This window comes from Dermacentor silvarum, chromosome 8, assembly GCF_013339745.2.
Source record: "Dermacentor silvarum isolate Dsil-2018 chromosome 8, BIME_Dsil_1.4, whole genome shotgun sequence".
In the NCBI taxonomy this organism is placed as follows: Eukaryota; Metazoa; Arthropoda; class Arachnida; order Ixodida; family Ixodidae; genus Dermacentor; species Dermacentor silvarum.
The window spans coordinates 163,058,386-163,077,732 of NC_051161.1; the positions used below are offsets into that span (position 1 = coordinate 163,058,386).

The 19,347-nt window shown below is 45.4% G+C and overlaps 1 protein-coding gene across 3 annotated transcripts in view; it reads left to right on the forward strand.

Moving 5' to 3' along the window:
- Positions 1–19,347, forward strand: part of LOC119461813 (uncharacterized) — a 68,601-nt gene that overhangs the window by 36,044 nt on the left and 13,210 nt on the right. For all 3 annotated transcript variants that reach the window (XM_037723191.2, XM_049672226.1, XM_037723187.2), the window contains 2 exons: positions 2,621–2,710; positions 4,142–4,238. In XM_037723191.2, coding sequence (XP_037579119.2) covers positions 2,621–2,710; positions 4,142–4,238 — 187 coding nt within the window. The remainder of the gene's footprint in view (positions 1–2,620; positions 2,711–4,141; positions 4,239–19,347) is intronic.

Consider the following 19,347-nt stretch of genomic DNA (forward strand, 5'->3'; position numbering starts at 1 on the left):
GCCTGTTTATTAAACTGCGTCAATGAATATTCATAGGAACAGTAGGAATTAGATTTCCGTTCTTACGAAAGTAATCCAGCGCTACTTTTCAAGACAAGGAGACAAAAAAAGACATGACAGGACGGGCGCTGATCCCAACTATTGAAAGACACACAAGTTACATTTATGAACGATGAAGGCACTGAGCGCATGCGCATTCCTGCCTGCAGGAAAGACCTATATGCACGCACAAAAACCATTAGATTAAGGTGAAGAGACCGCACATTATCTCACTTTGCTTAATGATCTGAATTCACTAGCACGCAGTGAGACTGATGTGGCGGTGACGCACGTGTCGCCTCTCTGCATGATAGTTTACGCACGTTATCAAAAAACGCTATTTTAATTATGATATCCCGAACTCTTTGTGCTTAAAACATGAAAACTATTTTGCATTAGTTTGTATGAGCCTGAAAAGAAAAAAAAAATTGCTTTGAAATTGTTCTCCGGGTGCTTGTTTCCGTTGCTGTCGTTGTAAACAGGGGGTGGCGGGGCTAGTCAAGCTGCTAAAGAGCAGCTTTTTTCCCGCTATCCTCACCATTTATGTACATTTTTTTTTCTGTATTGGTGTGCCAAAAAATGGTGAAATAAAGCCAATATCAATATCAATATCAATAAAATAGGCTTCTGATAGCTCGCGAGCTAACATGTCCTTACTTCTAGTTAGAATTTTAGAAAGCGTCCAGAAAATATTGGGGAGCAAGCTTCTCTTGCAAAAAAAAAAAAAAAAGAGTTTGAGAGAACGGTCGACTTGGCGCTCCACCTGCGATCTCCATGCGTCGCGCACGACTGTAAAATTTGGCCGAGATGATCACAGCAGCGTATACTATCCGGAGACTCTGTTTTGTCACCACGCCCGGTGGTTGGTTCAGGAGCCCTTTAATACGGTTAGCATCGAAGCACCGCCATCGCCACAACGTTTATGCGGCCTGGCTCCTCTCTCGCATTTCGCCCTGCGCATCTAGCGAGCCATCTAGCGGCTCAACCGGGAAGTCCAAGCTTGATGCGGGTTTGATCAGCAGCGGATAAATTTTGAAGGATCTTCATTGCCATTGAAGAGGAGCCCGTACACAGCTGCACATGCCCATTCACCTGAGTTGGCGGGAAATAGGTTTATTGAAGAGCACCACTTGGCCTTCTGGCACATACCCAGTGAGTTCCACGACGCCAGCGACCCAAGCGGGCGTCAAAGAGGTTTACCAGACCATGGACCCGTTGACATTGGCAGCATCGAGTTGCGGCAATGAGTACCGAAGGCAGCAGTCAACATTTCGCCCAGAAACGCCAAGCATAGCAGCGTCAATATTCATCCTAGGTAGAAGCGCGAAGCAGGCTAGGTCGAAAGGAGTCTCTTTACGCTGTGGCAATGCGCTTTTACTGACGAGCCCCACAGAAATAAAATTAATTGGAAGGTTGCACGGGTCCGTGTCTCTCGTTCATGTCTCTTTCGGGCATTATATTATGCCTAAGCAATAGGAACTAGCCCAGTAACACCTTTTCTCAGTGAGTCGAACGCGAGTGCACACTCGCTCGTAAACGCGAAGGCGGACGGCGTTGATGATGAGACAGCAGTGTGCGCGAGAAACTCTTGTTTATGTCGGATGGTTGGAGTTTACGTTGACCGAACCGTTTCCAGGTGACCTGCGTCCAACTTTGTCCTGTTCTCTAGACTTGTGATTGGTTGCTTAACCAGAAGTACGTCCCTCGCAAACACGTAACAATAATTGCTCAAAGCGATTCCGACAGAGGATGAGATGCACAGAATTTTTTTGCTGTTAGAATAACAGAAGGAATACTGCACACTATCCTTCCAATTTCACTTATATTTTAGTGATTTTGCAATTTCTTTTGTTAACTGTTCAATAATGGCATTCATTTTGTGATCATATGAAGGATTATAGAACCATTAACGTAATTTTTATAATACTAAATATTCACTAGTCAACACATGACTTCAATCACCGCAACAAACAGGCTGGATTTAAACATTTTAATCAAGTAATTAAGAAGTCTGCGAAATATAAACGACTTTTAAATGACATTAATAAACTATGAAAATAACTCGATTTATGAGACATACGAGGACATTCTGCGGAAATAAGGAAGAATTGAGGGTCGCCGCGGATCAGCAACTTCTTTAGCCATTGTCGTAGTGACGCGATAAAATGCGTGCACCGTTAACGAAAGGACGTGAAGCATTTACTTTTTAATAACTAATTCACAGGGCAATCAATAAACACCACAAATTATGAACGTTTTGCGCATTAAGTAATGAGGATAAGCATGTTTTGCATATTCTGTATTATTTATTCTTGAATTATAGGCTTTCCTATCCGCGGGCCGACGTGTAGGAAAGGAAAAGTAAGAGACCAGGAAGTCAAAGGCCGCAGCCGCCTTCGGCGATTGGGATTGACATCAGCTGCTTGTATTATCCAGTCACAATAGCAGCTTCATTTGATCTGAGGTAACGCAAGAAAGCAGATTGCGGGGAACTCATGGAGACAGCTGCGCTTTGGGGATGAAGGACTCTGTTGCAGAATTTTGTGTGGTGCCTTAAACCTACGTGTATTGGATGTTTCAGTGGTACCTGAAGGACAAGAATGCACCATGGACTGGGAATGCGAGCAATCGGGCATGGTTTGCATCGAGCGCAGCTGCCGTTACAAAGTCGGTGAGTGCTGTATCGGGACAATTATGCTGCGGGGATTCATTACCAAGGGTGAGGATAACACTTTAGCGGGAACGTCTTCCACTGCAATTAACATCGGCAATGAATTACAAGCATTGAAAAGAACGAAAATGCTGCCGACTCTTTCCTGTGTCAGTAACTTCTTGTCCGATAGTACAGTTTATTGTACAGAAGGGTAGCAGATTTGGCTAGTTGATTTTCCATGGTGATTAGTGTAGTGAAGCGATACAAGGCAGGAGGACGAGTAAAGGACGAGTGTGCTTGCTCGCCCTCTTCCCGCTACATCACGTATTCAATGAATAAAGTTGTTGTCTCCAGGAATGAAGTGCTTTCATTTACGTTCGCTGCAGCATAATGAAAGCCAAGCACTTCGAAGCAATGCCAAGACAAACACCATTCTAGGTCCATTAATTCTTTTTAACCAGCAATGGCTATATGCTTCCTATACGCAAAAATAATTATGACAAGTTTTGAATAAGTGTTCTGCAGATTATGAAATTCGTTATCACCGAACATTAGGGAACTTTACTCTAATACCATGTATAAGGACGCACGCTTCGCGCATGTTCCTTGACTTATTTAATTGTTAATTTGCGATTGAGTATTTATGTTCTGTATTTCTTGCTGTATAACTGCTGGCGCTATATTGATTATGTATTTGAATTATAGCAAGTATTAGGATCCCTTTCTGTCTCTGTCTATGGAACTGCCTCTTGTGTATAACATTTTTATGTGGTGATTGTTGCATGGGCAAAAACATTGGCCGTGGTTGAACGCGCTTAAACGAAGTTTGTCGAGCGATAGCACGGTTTTGCTTGCAACACAAGGGATCCCTTGCGTTGCGCACTCCGGAGGGAGCAACAAAATATGCTCGCTCATTTCACGACAGACAAGCCCATCTATAACAAATCGTTTGGCCTCTGGTTGCTAAACAACATCTTGAAACAGGTGAAAGCGTTCAGTAAAAACCCCAATGGCTGTAACAAAACCATTTGATTCAGTGGATGCAGTGAAGTGCCGGCGTTCGAAGCTGAATTAGCCACTCTGCCACAGGTGCGCTCGTACAACTTTTACGTTCAAGAAGATAGAAAACGGGGCGAATTGTTGTTGGTTCATGGTTGATAACAGCGCATTGATAACGAAGACGAAGGAATGTGCATACACAATACAAACGCTGAATTTCAACTGGAAAGTTTATTGAATAAATGAATTTATCACTAAATATTCCAGCTGAGATTCAGCGCTTGCATTGTGTCTGTCTTTCTTCGTCTTCGTTTTCGGTGCGCTGTTGTTATTAGCCATGAAATTTTACGTGTAGTGCGCGTAAATAAAGGCATTTCATTCCAGCGACCGATTTGCTCCAGTGTTTTGTGTGCGTATTACACCACTCACCGTGTGTGGCAACCTGTGCAGCGGTCTCCGGGGGCCAGATAGCAGTCCTGGTGCTCCTGTCTATCATCGGTGCCTGCCTTCTAGTCTACCTGATCATTCTTCTAGTACGCCGTTCCAGGCAAGAATACTGTGCACTTTCTCTCTTTTTGTGTTCTTGCATGCGAGGACTTATAAATTTGGTCAAATAATTACGCAAGGTTTATAGACTTCGCGACCAGGGGCGTAGCCAGATATTTTTTTCGGGGGGGGGGGGGGGTTCACCGGCCCGAGCGGGGCAGGGGGGGGGGGGGGGGGGGCAAGCGTCGGCTTTCCTCTATGTGACGTGTTCGATGATAAATATTGGTAGTTTAAGCAGACTCTATACATGTATGTCAAACACATGGGCCTCCCCCCCCCCCCCCCCCCTCGCGTGTGCTTGTGAAGAAATTAAGGAAAACTTAAAGTAAGCTCAGTAAAATACAGTAAGTACGACAGGTACAGTGGGCGTTTGGAGCAATGGCCTCTCATCGCGCCAATGAATGGACCAGTCTTCGATAACGCATCATTGAGACGACCCGCCCGATCGGAGAAGACATCATTAATTGTTAATCTCCGTTAAGCGTAGATGGCGTCGTCCGCGTCGGGGCGAAGTGCGTTTCACAAGTCGAGGACGGCTATACACGTGAAAATGCACGTGTGACCAGGCTATATACCTACTCCCATGCAATAGCTTGTTCGCTGCGCCTTTGCGCTAGAAAACTTAAATACGCGCAAGAACGCGTAATGCTTTTTTTTTTTTCGAAGCTTTCGTCGGCCTGCTCCCTCATACGAGGAGGTTGCATTCCCGGCGGCAAGTGCATGGGCCACTGTGTCTTCCGCTGTGTGCGAGCGTGCAGCCGTCATTTGCCTTTACGTCAACGGATTCAGAATTGTACAGAATATTTCACCGCACAGCATAGATGTGGCATGTGTACTCATTTTAAGTAGTGCGTGCAACTCATTTCTGCTTCACTTACGCCGGTGCAAACAGGAAGCGGCCTTGTAACTCAAAGAATCTCGACTGATTGGTGTACTAGTGATGCAGGAATGAACTCCGGTCTTGTTCAGTGCATAGTGCACATAATCAATTTCTCAGGACGCGTGAACTCCGACGAGAACTATCGGTGCCTGCAAAAAGAGTTTACTTACGCTGTACTGCGCACAGCAGTAATCCATGCTTGTCGATCGGCTGTCTGTTTCGTGCATTCTGTTGCGAGTCAGTGGAATTTCACTGCTGGTATCAATCCCTTCGTGTGTACATTGCTGGTTTGGGATTCAACAACACAACAGTAACTGTCAGCCTTCCGTAGGGGCGCAATCGCATACAAGAGACGTTTCGAGCGCAGACTAAGGCTGCGTTCACACTTGGAAAGCGGCAAGCGGGCGGAAAGGCCAAAGCGGCCGGAAAATTTTTTCCACGCATGTCCAAGCTGTTCACATTTGTTTTGCTACCGCCGCGGCCGCCGCTGCCGCTTTCGACCACATCCATCTAGTCTGCGTGCGTTTGTCGGCGTGGTGGCGCTCATTATCGCATTTTCGAGTGGTATGTTCATTCTTTGACCCACCCGTCATCAAAAGTGATCATCTTGCGCAACTTCGCGTGTCATCTGCGACCTTCAGTAAATTTCTCGTTGGCATTCTGTAATTCTCCTCACACGGGCGCGGTAGCGCTGAGTCACAGGTTGGTGCCTAGGCGTGATAATATTTCTTTAATAGCTTTTATTTACAAGTTGTAATAACATTTCATCATTTCGTATTGTCGGCGCCTCCAGGACACCAAAGGTGCAACGGGAACACCACAGCTAAAACCCGGGCTGGCCCTTGTGTTGGGGCTCGCCAAAGCCTGCGCGTCCTACGTGAGACCTACGCTCCCAATCTATCGTCGCGACGAGAAAAGCACCCCGCGACTTCTGCAACATACCGTGCACGTGCGAGGAGAATTATGGAGCGCCAACGAGGAATCTGCCTAACTATTGTCTTCCATGGAAGTGGAAGAAGAAATGGCTTTTATACTTCTACCTACTTGTTTTCTAGAAATGGACAATGAATAAACGGAAGACGCGGACACCTCGGAAACGGTGGTGGTGGGTTTGCCTGTCTTTGCTAAAGTGTTAGAAGTTGGGTCACGCCAAGGCTTCATTACCGCACCTCCGGTTGCGCGACGTTGAATACTATCGCGAGTATTAGTGACAGTACGTTTTAGTACCACTCTTGTCGTACACTGTAAACGAAAATACCCCCACATGGGAATTTTAACAAGGTGATGTGACCTATATACTCCCATCCTTTAGTATTTATTCCGATGTATGGGAGGAATACAACGGCATTCCCTCGTTTCACTCCGCTCACAACCTGTGGGAGGATAAGGGCGGACATGACGTGATTTTATTCCGCCTTCAAAATTTTGTTCTCCCCGGGAACTCCGCACAGGGAGTTTTAAAAAACTCCCCCGCCGGAACAGGTTGGTCGCGTGGTGCTTCCCATAAGGCTGTGCGCCGCGCCAGCGACCGGCCGCGTTCGGCGAAGTCGGCGGTGCTCATGGCTGACGGTTTGTTTACATCTGTGAAGTGTCGTTCCCTGCCAGCGTTTCGCCTACTTCCTTTCCTATACTTCGTTCCAGAAAGTGTTATAAGCGTGCCTGAAGCTCACTGTATCTCATCTTCATGTGCGTTAGCTGTGATCACTCTGCTCAGGCGCGGATCCAGGGGGGATGTCCGGATGTCCTGACCCCCCCCCCCCCCCTCAGATTTCTGCATCGCCCCCTCGCTGACAGGGGGATGGCCCTGTCGCAAAAAGAAAGTATCGCCACCAGCATTCTTCAAAATTATTTTTCGCGAGTACCAGTGGTATGAGCCATGTAGAAGTAAACCTAGCTCGCTCACAAGCTTAGTTGTATTCCGTAGGGGTGTGGTGTCGCGAAGTTGCCGTAGAACACCTTGGACCTCCTTGCGCCGGCCGTGCCTTACTCTTCCCATCGGTGGCGTCGAATGAACGTGGGGACGTGCCTTTTGCCAAGCACGCAGATGTCCGCGCGAGCACCTTCGCAACTGATCAACTCAGTTCCCGATTGGGGTGTCATCGGTTGCCTCATTGGCGGTCATCGGTTCCGCGACCAACCTGCTTAATGAAAGAGATCTCTCGCTGAAGTGTTCATATACAAATAATAACAACTAACAGCTAAACTAACAACTTCGCATAGGCAACTTTTTTTTAACTGTAGCACTCAGTGTGATCCCTGGTTTTGGCACGTAAAACCTCAGAAAGAAGTGTGATCACAGTTACACGTTGACAATATCCAGTACGAGCACAGTACGGTTCGTACGCTACAAGTTTTTCATTGTAACTTCGCAGTTTTATTGTCGTACATTAAGCATAGGAGGCTCAAAGCCGTCGGATCCGTTTATCTGAGTGGCCGTTCTCGCGGAGCGGGGCGAAGCCTCGAGCAGCGGCTGCGAAGTGGGGGAGCGTGACGTCAGCGGCCAACGCCAGCGCGCGGGCGTTGGCCGCTAACCACGCGTGGTTAGAGAAACGGGAGCAGATGCGCGCCTTGTGTAAAAGGATGACGTCGCGTGGGAAGCAAAACATGTAGACACTGGCTCGCGCTCTCGGCTACTAGGCCACATCGTTCTTGTAGGTGGCGTCGTGAGTCTTCTTCATACGCGGTGATTCACATATCGTAAACAACCAGCGTAGTGGTTGCCACGTTGGAGCTCCAAAGCAAACGAAAGTGCCTCAGCCCAACACAAAGAATCTTCTTAAGGAAATCAAGATGTCTCAACAGAACTCCAAAGATGGACCCGTGCTTACGCATTTATAACAAACCTGCGACAGATCATCCAAAATTTTATTTTAAGAAACAATACAGGCTAGATATACCGGGTGTTCAAAATTAAGCTTTATGGTGTTCTTAAAATTAGGCATTGGGAGGCACGTAAAGACCACCTGGGCAAATAAGTTATGTGGCCAGGGGGACACAAAGTGAGATAATAATTATTGCTGTCAGCAGCCGAATATTACCTAAAATTGAATAATTAACTATTTATCGACTGAAGTAAGTGTGTATGTTTGTATTGAAAAGTTAGAGGCAGCCGTGTTTCTACACAGTTTCACTTGATAGAATTCTTCTAGCATGTCTATTCTCCAAGATATCCAACTCCAAATTTTAATTGTCGTTCGCATGATTACGCATGCAAGAGAGTGAGGATTGGCGCAAAGCTCCTCCCTGATGTGACGAGGATGTTGGGTGCGGCGTTTAGTCTGACAACGCGGCGGAGGCATTGGCAAAGATAATAACTGTCCCCCTTCCCCTGACGGCTAGCGAAATAAAAGAAATCGAAGAACCCGTAAGGGCTGTTGTAACACGCGACCGCGCAGCCTGTAAAGCTGGCGGCAGCTGCCATGCCGAGATAATGGCGCGAGCGAAGAAGCCGGAGGGCAATGCGCGTCCGTAATGGTGATTAGACGACCGGGCATGGTCATTTCCTGGGCTACGTAAATAAAGTGATTGCTGATTTCCAAGTATTGTAAGTTTTATTGAAATCAAAAGCAACAACTACACCATCAACAACAGAAACCTTTTTAGCTATTGCTAACGAATATTTCATATATACTGCCGTTTTAAGTTTGATGTTGTCATGCACGAATCTCATGACAACACTTCACCCATCAGGATGTCAATGCCCTAAAAACGTTCAATATGCCTCCCTTCCACAGCAACGCAAAGCATAAACCACTCCCGCTTCGATTCCATAACTCTTCGCAGTACGACAACAGAAATTTGGAGTCGGATATCTTGGAGCACGAACACGCTATAATAATTCTTCCGACCGATACTGTGTAGAAACACTACTGTCTCTAAGTTTTCAATACAAACATACCCACTTACTGCAGTCGACAAAAAAATAATTGTTCAACTTAAGTGAATTCGGCTGCTTACAGCGATAATTATCCTCTCAATTTGTGCCCACTTGGCCACATAAGTTATTTGCACAGGTGGTCTTTGCGTGCCTCCCAGTGCCTAATTTTAAGAAAACCATAAATCTTAGTTTTGAACACCCTGTATTATCAGGCACAGCCGCCAAGCACATGGTTGTATTGGGTAACGTACTTTTCCTTTATGCTCGGAGAAACAGATACCTGGCTTCGCTATAGGGCTTCTTCCTCTTTCTGGGGTTTTACGTGCCAACCCTTAAGAAAATATTAGATGAGTTTCACATGAAGGTCTGATGACTTTTGACATTACAGCCAAATGAGTCTCTGATGTGTTTCTTCGGAAATATTCTGATGTATTCCTAATGTCATTCTAAAACATAATGGCCACCGTCGTTCTGATGCATACTTGATGAGTGTTTTTCTTGTGAGCATGAAATGTCTTCCTAATGCGTGCTCCAAAGCAGTTTTCGTGTGACCGTGTCATGTCTTCCTAATGAGCCTCTGCTGAGTTTATACATTAGATTGCTGGCATTCATAAATTCCTAAAACAAAATTACCCACCACGTGTGGCAACATTTTCTGATGTGTCTTTCGTGCTTGATATACATATATCAAGCTAAAGTGCAGCACTTTTTCCAACATCCAACATGTACGTGGGCCCGTACATATGCTGCACATTAGACATTTCTCAACGAAAAAAAGTTGATAAAAACATTTATTGAGCATATTCCACGCTTCCTTAAAGAGAGAAGGAGGTTAAATGTAAGGAACACATAGTATCTGTCTGGTTACGGATGTGATATTTTCCTTTCATTTAGTCTCCCTGCTAGTCTTTGAGGAGAGGCTGTTTTTGAGGTAGAGGGTCGTCGTCTTGAAGCAAGTGCACGTGTACACTGCATGGTGAAAGGACAGAAAATTAACAACACTTGGCAATGAACCACAAGAATACACACTGTATCACTTGCTGCGGAACGATTTGGAGATGTTAGTTGTGCGAAACGTTTATGCGATGTTGGTTCACATGAAGTCGTTGAGGAACCGCCGTGTAGCCTTTGGGTGTAGCGGTAGCTACAGTATGCCCAAATTTCTCTTGGGTGTACAAACATGCAATGCCGATCCGCTGTGGGGTGTACGTGTTGTGAACTACTCTGGTTGTATTGGTTTCCACTCAACAAAGAGCAGCAGTGTCTGTGGATTGCTAGCGGGAATTGGAAAATATTTTATATGATCACTTGGCGTGGAAACAAGCATAGGAGTGCTGGTGTACGGGCAACCCAATGCAACCCCGAGACATTTAAGAGCCAGCCGTTATAGAATATTTGCATGAGCGACCGGCATAGTTCTTATGCATTTCAAGTCCACTATGCCATGCCTATGTTGGCCTATGTCCACTATGTCCCACCGATGTTGGTGCTCTCCTAGGCACGTGTTGATGCACCGGCCAGTCTGCCCCATGTAAATCTGACCAAATATACACATGATCAAAGGAATAGACCACACAACCCCTGACGGATACAAGACAAGTTTGGTGGTATCTTTAACTAAGCAAGCCTCCCCTTGCCTGGGTGTCTTTCTCAATTCGCTTGTGGACTGCAATGCACATATATAACCAGAAAGAAATAATGTAGACAGGATATGAACGACAGTTCGTAAGTGAATTGTGAAATGCAAGCCAGAAAGTGAGACTTGCTTGGTTAAAGATACCACTAAATTGGTACAGTGTCTGTCCGAGGCAGTCTGTCCGAGGCTCCTTTCACATGTGGTCAAATGCACATAGTGCAGACTGGCTGATGCCTAAATATGTACTTAAGATATCAACCATATTTGACTTAAAAGACAAGTATGCTCATTCGTCTTGGCCGTGCATTGCAGCAATAGGACTGCTGGTCAGATTACGATCGTCACCTATTTTTCACCTACAGCAGAAAATTGACACGTAAAATCAGTGAGGCATACCGCATAATAAAAAGACTTGTGAGCCAGCCCCATTAGTAATGGTCTCCCTTCTCTCACAGTGTAAATTTTGTTCTGAAAAGTTACATGAACTGACCGGCAAACTCAAAAGGACGCTACAAATTTCACCTAGTCGACATGGCTGGTTCTCAGAAAATGTACAAATACAGGGATGGGTATTCGTTCGCATACTGTAGTAATAGTTGGCACAAGTTAGCTTCGACATTGCTGCCATACTTCAACTGTCACCAAAGCTACACCTTCACATTTCATTTCAAGAAATTTAAGCTCATCATATGTGTGTTTGCCAGTGGCAGTTAATCTGAGAAGACAGAAATTATTGTAAATAGCAATGTTAATGTAACAATGGTAAGCAAAGGTAAGCACGCTGCACACTTAGATCTTTGACATATTTGGCACACTACCGTTCGAATTCTAACATGCACAAAAACTGCACATGCGTGAGGCATAAACAGAGAAAAAACACTGAAATAAAAGCCACAGCATAAGGAACAGTTTCAAAACAATAAAACCAAAATAAGAAGTGTAATATACTGTGTGCAAAGCAAGAATAAAATTGAACTTGCAGCCAAGTGATTGAAGCGAGAAAAATATGCTAAACATCAGGACATGTTAGGTTTAGTTTTATGTAGAACACGATAATGTGTGCATAATATTATGAATACAAATTAAGCAGCAAGTTGAATAAAGTTGCATAAATATTTATCCTATTTAGTAAGCTGAGTTGAGTAATATGTCAATAAGCTTATACACAAATCATACCGAGATCGTACTTTCTGGTACATGTACACTTCATACATACCTGACATGACATCCAGATTACACGCCGTGCTGCTATAGCCATGGCTGCGGGATCCCTGCATTTCCCTGCCATTATGTGGACACTGCTGGAGGGTCACGGTCTCACCACTGCAAAATGAGTTCTGTATTAACCTATAGCACTGATTGGCACAATAAAACTGTGAACACATGTAAGGTGCACATAAAAATAGTCACGAAAACATGTCTGCACTAGTGCAGGGTGGCAACGGAGCACAAGGTCTAGTCACTGAAGAATGTCCTGATAATAGGGACCCCTTCATCATAGTAAAAACTTAAACACGCACGCAGCAGCACATACAAGAAATGTTTGTTTACATACTAGAGTTTGCTTTCATGACTTAGTTTAAACAACTTTCCCCTGTCATGTTTAGTTATGTCAAAGTTATGGCAACACCCCTTGTTTTGAAAAGAACGCTGTACTAGTAGGAAGCTGTGACTGCTTACATTTTCGTTTTCTCCTCAAACTGCTCGTAAACCGAAAACCTGGTAAGCAGAGATTATGTACAACGTCGAACAGTTTATAAGCGAAAAAACGTAATTGCAGTAAGAATCGGTGAAGAGACAGATGAGTCATTATTATGCAATTTCAGCAGAAAAGCGGAAGCGCACGCACAGGTGAACACGATTATTTCCGAACGTAATCTTTCTCTCTCTCCTCCCCCCCCCCCCCCCAATGGGAAGAAAACGCTTATCAGGATATTCAATTTCGCATCAAAGCAATAAATTTGCGTAACTAAATTCTGACAAACAGCGCGCAGCATGCACAAGCACAGGTTTCACTGTTGTGGCAGAAGTTGTATTTCCTACGTTCGCAAGGCATGCTATCTATGCACACACGAGGTACACACACAACACACGTGTACTTAGCAAGCACGACTGCTTACCTTTTCAATAGTACGACGCTCTCCAAGTTGCCGGTGCTGCGTCGACATTACTCCCATCATAGATGTCGCTGTGTAGTGGACGAGCTGAGGCACGCTAACAATACGCATTATTTCTTTTCGACGTCCACCCAACTTTCCACGACAACCAGACAAAGGCCACGGCATGAAAATCGTTGGTCCACATTACCTGGTGCGCCACGCATACGGCGAGTTTGCAGCGAGACACAATGTATTTTCTGGCACTTTTGTGCACGCTAACTACGTCCTGTTTCATTACAGCAAACATAAAAACACACGATTCAAGCAACACATCGTACGCAGCACAGTTGCAGCTCGCACAGACGACCGCCATCTTGAAGACTGATGATGATGATGAGGATGATGATGATTTATTGGCATCCCCTTTGAAACGGGGTGGCGACAAATAGTCACCTAGCCTGCTTGAATTAATCAGGTATACTACACATGTTCTTTATCTAGCATTTTTGTATACCTTTTTCAAAAAATTAGCTTGTACCGCTGCCTATGATTTTAAGAGATCAGGTCGTATCCATCTTTTCCCTGCTTTTATTCCACCAGTACTCTAATCGTCTCTTGCTGATCTCTACGGCTGATCTGTTTATGTTTCCTTCCACTTTAAACCCAAGCGCTTCTGGGAGTTGCACGTTACCTACGGTTCTCGCTGGGTGGATCCCGTCGCATTCCATTAGGATGTGCTGAGTGGTCTCTGGATCTTTACTGCAGCATAGACATGTCTCATCTAGTTCCGAATATTTGTTCCGATATGTTTTCGTCCTTAGGCAACCGGCTCGAGCCTCAAATAGCAAGGCACTGCCCTTTGTGTTATCGTACAGATTTCCCCTTCTAATATCTTTCTTCTCATTCTTGTAAATCTCCATTGTCCTTTTCGTTTCCATTCTTTGCATCCAATTCACGGTCTCTATTTCTCTCACTTTCTTTCTGATGACCCCTGGTTGTCTATTTACAGTTTCGATTATCCTGTACTTGGTTGCCAACTTCCTTGACCTCTTCCTCTATTCTGTGTCCACGCTTTTCATGTAGAGATACCTGTGCACTTTAGCCGCCCATTTATTTTCATCCATGTTCCTGAGCCTTTCTTCAAAACTAATTTTGCTTTGTGCTTCTCTGACTTCAAAAGAGGCCCAACCCATGTCTCCATGCACTGCCTCATTTGTCGTATTACCGTGTGCTCCCAAAGCCAACCGGCCTACTGATCTTTGGTTAACTTCCAAACCCGCCAATATATCCGATTTTAAGCATATAATGGCATTTGCGAATGTTAGCGCTGGCACCATTACTCCTTTCCAGATTCCCCGCACCACCTCATACTTATTGTGGCCCCACAGTGCTCTGTGTTTCATTAATGCTGCATTCCGCTTCCCCTTTATTTTCAGTTTATCTTGGTGGTTGCTTGAGTAATTCTTTCCTTCGTTTATGTGTACGCCGAGGTACTTATATTGCTTCATATATGGGTATTACTTGCTGTTGAATTGACACCACGAAGTTACTCGTGTGTTCATTAAAGATCATAATCCCTGATTTCTCTGTGCTAAACTTAAGGTCTAGATTTTTCGCTGCGTTCCCACAGATATTCGCAAGTATCTGTAAATCTTTTTTATTGTCCGCTAGTAGCACAATGTCGTCTGCGTACATCAATCCAGGACCCTTCTGTTGCACCATTATTCCATTACGCATGTAGGATAAATCAAAACCAAATTCGCTGTTTTCCAGTCGTCTTTCTATGCCCTTGACGTAAAGCGTGAACAACAATGGTGACAGAGGGCATCCTTGCTTCAATCCTTGGTTCATTCCCACCATTTCATTTCCTTTTCGGCCTTCCCATGCCACTTGTACTTGGTTGTCTCGATATATCTCCCTCAGCAGCTCCACGAAATCGTCATCTATGCCTTCGTATTGAAGAATATCCCACAACAATTCCCTGTCTACGTTGTCATAAGCTCCTTTAATATCTAGAAATGCTACCCATAAAGGTCTTTTCTGAGCTACTGAAATCTCTATGCACTGAGTTAGTACAAACATATTGTCTTCTAAGCGCCTGCCTGGCCTGAACCCATTCTGTAGTTCCCCCAATACACCGTTTTCCTCCACCCACTTCGACAGTTCTAATTTTATGGCTTGCATTGCCATTCTATATATCACCGACGTTACTGTAACTGGCCTGTACGAGCTCGTCTTATCCTTATCTCCTTTGCCTTTGTAGATGAGATTCATCTTGCTTTCACGCCATCCAACGGGAATATTCTTTGTTCTAATCACTTGCTCTATGGCATTAGTCAGCAGTGCCTTGCTTTTTGGACCGAGGTTTTTGATTAGCTGTATTGGGATTTCATCGGGTCCTGCTGCCGTGTTGTTAGGGACATTTTCTGCTGCCTTTTTCCAATAGAAGCTTTCTATGCTGAATTTTGATCCCTCAAGCCTCTCTGTTGTTGCTGGATCTGTTGTCTGCACTACACTTTTTCTCGTTCCGAAGTTATGCCTGATAACGTCTGTGATGTAACGTCTGTGATGATGGGCGTGAGACTGAGGAAAAACAACAGCGCCACCTGCATACTTGTGAGGTTGTTGTGGCCTCCGTGATGCCAACAATAATAACCAGTGAACTCATGTTTTGTGCCTTGTTACGCGCAGCTAGCTATATATGTTGCGAGGCAAAACAAACCACCGAACAGTCCACATTTTACGCTATAGTTTATCGTAGAAATAATTTCTATGACGTATTTTCTATTTTGGATTGCTTCCGCTGTCTGCAGCTATCAAAGCATGGCCTTAGAGATCTGGTTATGTTATCCTTTGAAAGCTGTCGCTGGGGCGTGAGATGAATGATTTTGACTGCCTGCGCCGCCATTTCGTGTTAGATGACTTCCTGCTGTCGTTAACATCAGCTGTAGGCTCAGAAATTGGCGAAACGATCTCTGTAGTGTGCCTCGATCGTGGTTTTCGCATAAACCCCAGAATTGGCTTTAAATGAACAGTTTTGGCAAACTATGTGAAACTGCAATTGGCCTGTAAATTGCGCTCGATAGGATAGACTAATAATCTGTATTATTAGCCAACGCCCCCCCCCCCCCCCCGCGCCAAAATAAAAATAAAAATAGCAGAGCCCTTCCACTATGTGAAGATCGAAAACCAGCGAGGCTGTTGGTTTTGCTTCATTATATTGAACATTTTTATTACTGTGGTGGTTATGTTTGGTTGGAAAGACACAACACATAACTTCGTTGCATCGCCGCGCGCCGTATTCTGTATGTGCGAGTGAAAGCGAGTTTAGGCGACTAGATTCGCACCATCGGCCTCAGCACGTTGGGCCGCTGTGCGTATCGGCTTCTCGTCGCTTTCGCATCCATTCGCGCTGTTGAGTGCGGCGGCGCTCCTCGAAGGCGCGTTCTTCCTCTTCGGAGTGAGCGACACGGGTCTTACCCATACCAAGTCCAAGGGGCAACTGATGACGTCGCTAGGGAAATGGCTATGTCACGAGAGAATGAGACACAGCTACTGGTTGGTAAGACTATTGCGTTTTATCACTGACGTTTCGACACGCATCGTCATAGACTAGCGTTTGGGCAACAGCGTTCATCACGCCGGCGCATTGTTTTTGTCTCTCTGGGTCCCACGTGTGACAAGGGTAATTCAAGGGCGCGTTACAGGTCCCCGGCCGAGCCCACAGAGGTTTGCGCCATTGCGCTTGGACCCTTTTTGCACTACGTCCAGGATCGGCCACTTGTCTTTTGTCAACATTTCGGAGACATTTTTTTTCTAGATCCTAACCAATGACAGCTTCGCTGTATAAAAGAAAAAAAAGAAAAAAAAAGTTGGTGTCATACACACTTTTATGTCATGTGCTTTGATATTAGCAATGACAAAAAAAATCACAGCATATCCACGGGGTGAATGATGATGAGTGGGCGAAGCTCCGGAGGGAATCATCGGATCTCCCGCTTAAGGGGACGCTAGCACAAACGCGTTAGAAACGTGCAGTACTCTCTAGTAAGGGGGAGCGGCCACAGCGTCTTACGCAGCCATTTACACATGCCGGAACGTGCACCGCGTTTGCCGACGCCATCACATGACTGCTGAGAGAGTATACCCCCCGTATTCATAAACGCTCCTCGACTTGAACTTGACTTGCCACCGCCTTGGGCAGCGCGTTCGAAACGCGTTGAAGGTAAGGCGGAGAGGCCACAGCGTCTTACACCAGCTTCTTACACGGGCCGTAACGCGCTAGCACAAACGCGTTACAAACGCGCTAGAAACGCGGCCTTTCGTTAATGTTGGGTATTTATTGCCATCGTGGTGCGTGTGTCTATGTGCGCTTCGTGGCGTAGTGGATAGCGCCGCGCGTTCGGAAGCGAGGGGTCCCTGGTTCGATTTCGCGCTATGGACACAACTTTCGGACTTTTTTTTTCATAAAACGCCGGAAGCGTTCTCCGGAAGCCGGAAGCTGGCTTCCGGAACCGGAAGTGGAAACGAAACCGAAAGTGGAACCGGAAGCGGAAGTCGGCTTCCGGTTATACTATACGTATACATATATATGAATATATGGGTATACATACATATACGGACACACAACGCCATCTATTGAGCAATTCATAAAACTAGACGTGGCTACCTACTACGACGGGGACGAACGGGTGCCGCTATAAGGAGCTTCGCCCCTAAAAAAAAAGCTGTGTACTGCTCTCATCAGAAACCCTAATATGCATTGCCATTTGAGTCTCTGATGTACTTGTGATGCTAAACAACATTAGTCGATGCATTTCTGATGCCTGTCTGATGGCACATTAGAAACGCATAACGTCCTAATCAGAAACTCATGGTTCATTTTCATAAGGGAAAACTAGTTCTGATTATGAGGCACGCCGTAGTGGAAGGCTCCGGATTAATTCTGCCAACCTGGTGTTCTTAAACGTGCACTACAACGCAAGCACACGGGCGTTTTTGCATTTCGCCTCCATCGAAATGCCGCCGCCGCGGCCGGGATTCCATCTCGCGATCTCGTGCTCAGCAGCGCAACACCTGAGCTGACTGAGCCACCACGGTGGGCTACAGGTGTTGCTCTAGCCGTATAAAACGCGGGTTTATCGGGAGCAGAAACGGTGCATTTCGGTAAATGAGAAAGGCTACTATCATCATCATCATCATTGACAGAAGCTGACCCCCCCCCCCCCCCCTCAGAAAAAACCTGGATCCGCCCCTGACTCTGCTGACAACGATGAATGCAAGAGCAACGATTTTAAGTGCGGAAAAAGGCTTAGTTGTGACCACGACGCTGCCGGTTGACTCGTGATGTCGGCTCGGGTTTCTGGCTGTGCTTCCGTGTTGCGTGACCTTGACTTGTGTTCCTCAGTGTGTTAAATACCACTTTTATGTCCTTTTGAGTATATTCTGACAACGTCCGTGATAGCCGCACATGAATGCCATATTCCGACTTCGTCACGGTGCTGTGCTGCCAGTAAGTTAGACCGTGGTGCAAGCAACTCTTTTATGAATCTGTGTACGGATATCCTCGCCCAAGAAATACGGTAGGACGTAAGTACGTACTGTGAATAAAGCTTCTTACTGAGCGATGTGAATTGAATTGTTATCGCGCAGTTCTGTTTTGATCACGTCGTTGCTTCGGATATTGCATTAACATCATGCTCCATCCAACATACTGATTTAGGAGCATACCTGCTGGCTCCGAGCGTGAGGATTCGTTTGCCAGATCAGCGATATGGCTCTGTTTCACAGCCGAAAGACATTGCTTGGACGCGGAGCAAGTAGTGCGGTCAAAAAATGTATAACTACGCAATTTTCGGTGTTACGTGGGCTACTACGGGTCATGCTCACATGTAATAAATTGTTGTCCCGCAACAATTCTTTTGCATGAAGCTAATTTTGTCATGAAGCACGCGCACGTACATTTTTCTTGCGTACTGTAACGAACGCACTACTTTTTGGCCGCGGACGCCGGCAGTGTGCGAAGTCGCTTGAGCGCTCACGGAATGGCATTCTAATTTTGAAAAATTATGCCATGATCGTTGTTTTTTCAATATTCTAAGTTAACAGTTCCGTGTGGATTTAGGTTTCATGTTACTTTCAGAGAGGCCGATCTCATATGTGCGAGCCTGTGAGTCGTAATTCTGAAAACACTACAGCTGCTCGCTAGGCCGTTTCGAGGCCCACATTATCGTGGCTATATATACTGGCAGGGTTGCTTCTTGTTGTGTGTCGAGTGTCCGTTGGATGTCATTAGAGCTCTTCATCGGGTTTTTCTCAAATGTTTGTGCTTATGTATTGCTTGGTCTGTCTGGTCTCGTTCGCTTGTATCGCAAAATTTGGCTTATTCTTGTGCGTATATTTCGGAATTTGATCCGAAGCCTCTACATAAAAATTCTTCGCGCAAGTTGACGTGTCATTTTTTATACTCCCGGTGCACCTCGAAAAAACTCCGTCCAGCTCTAAGTAAAAAATAAAAATGACAGAAAAAAAAACTCCGAAGGCACCACGCAAAAATTCCGCCCGCACGGAGTAAAAATTATACTCCGATCATTCGGAGCATAATAAACTCCCAACCGG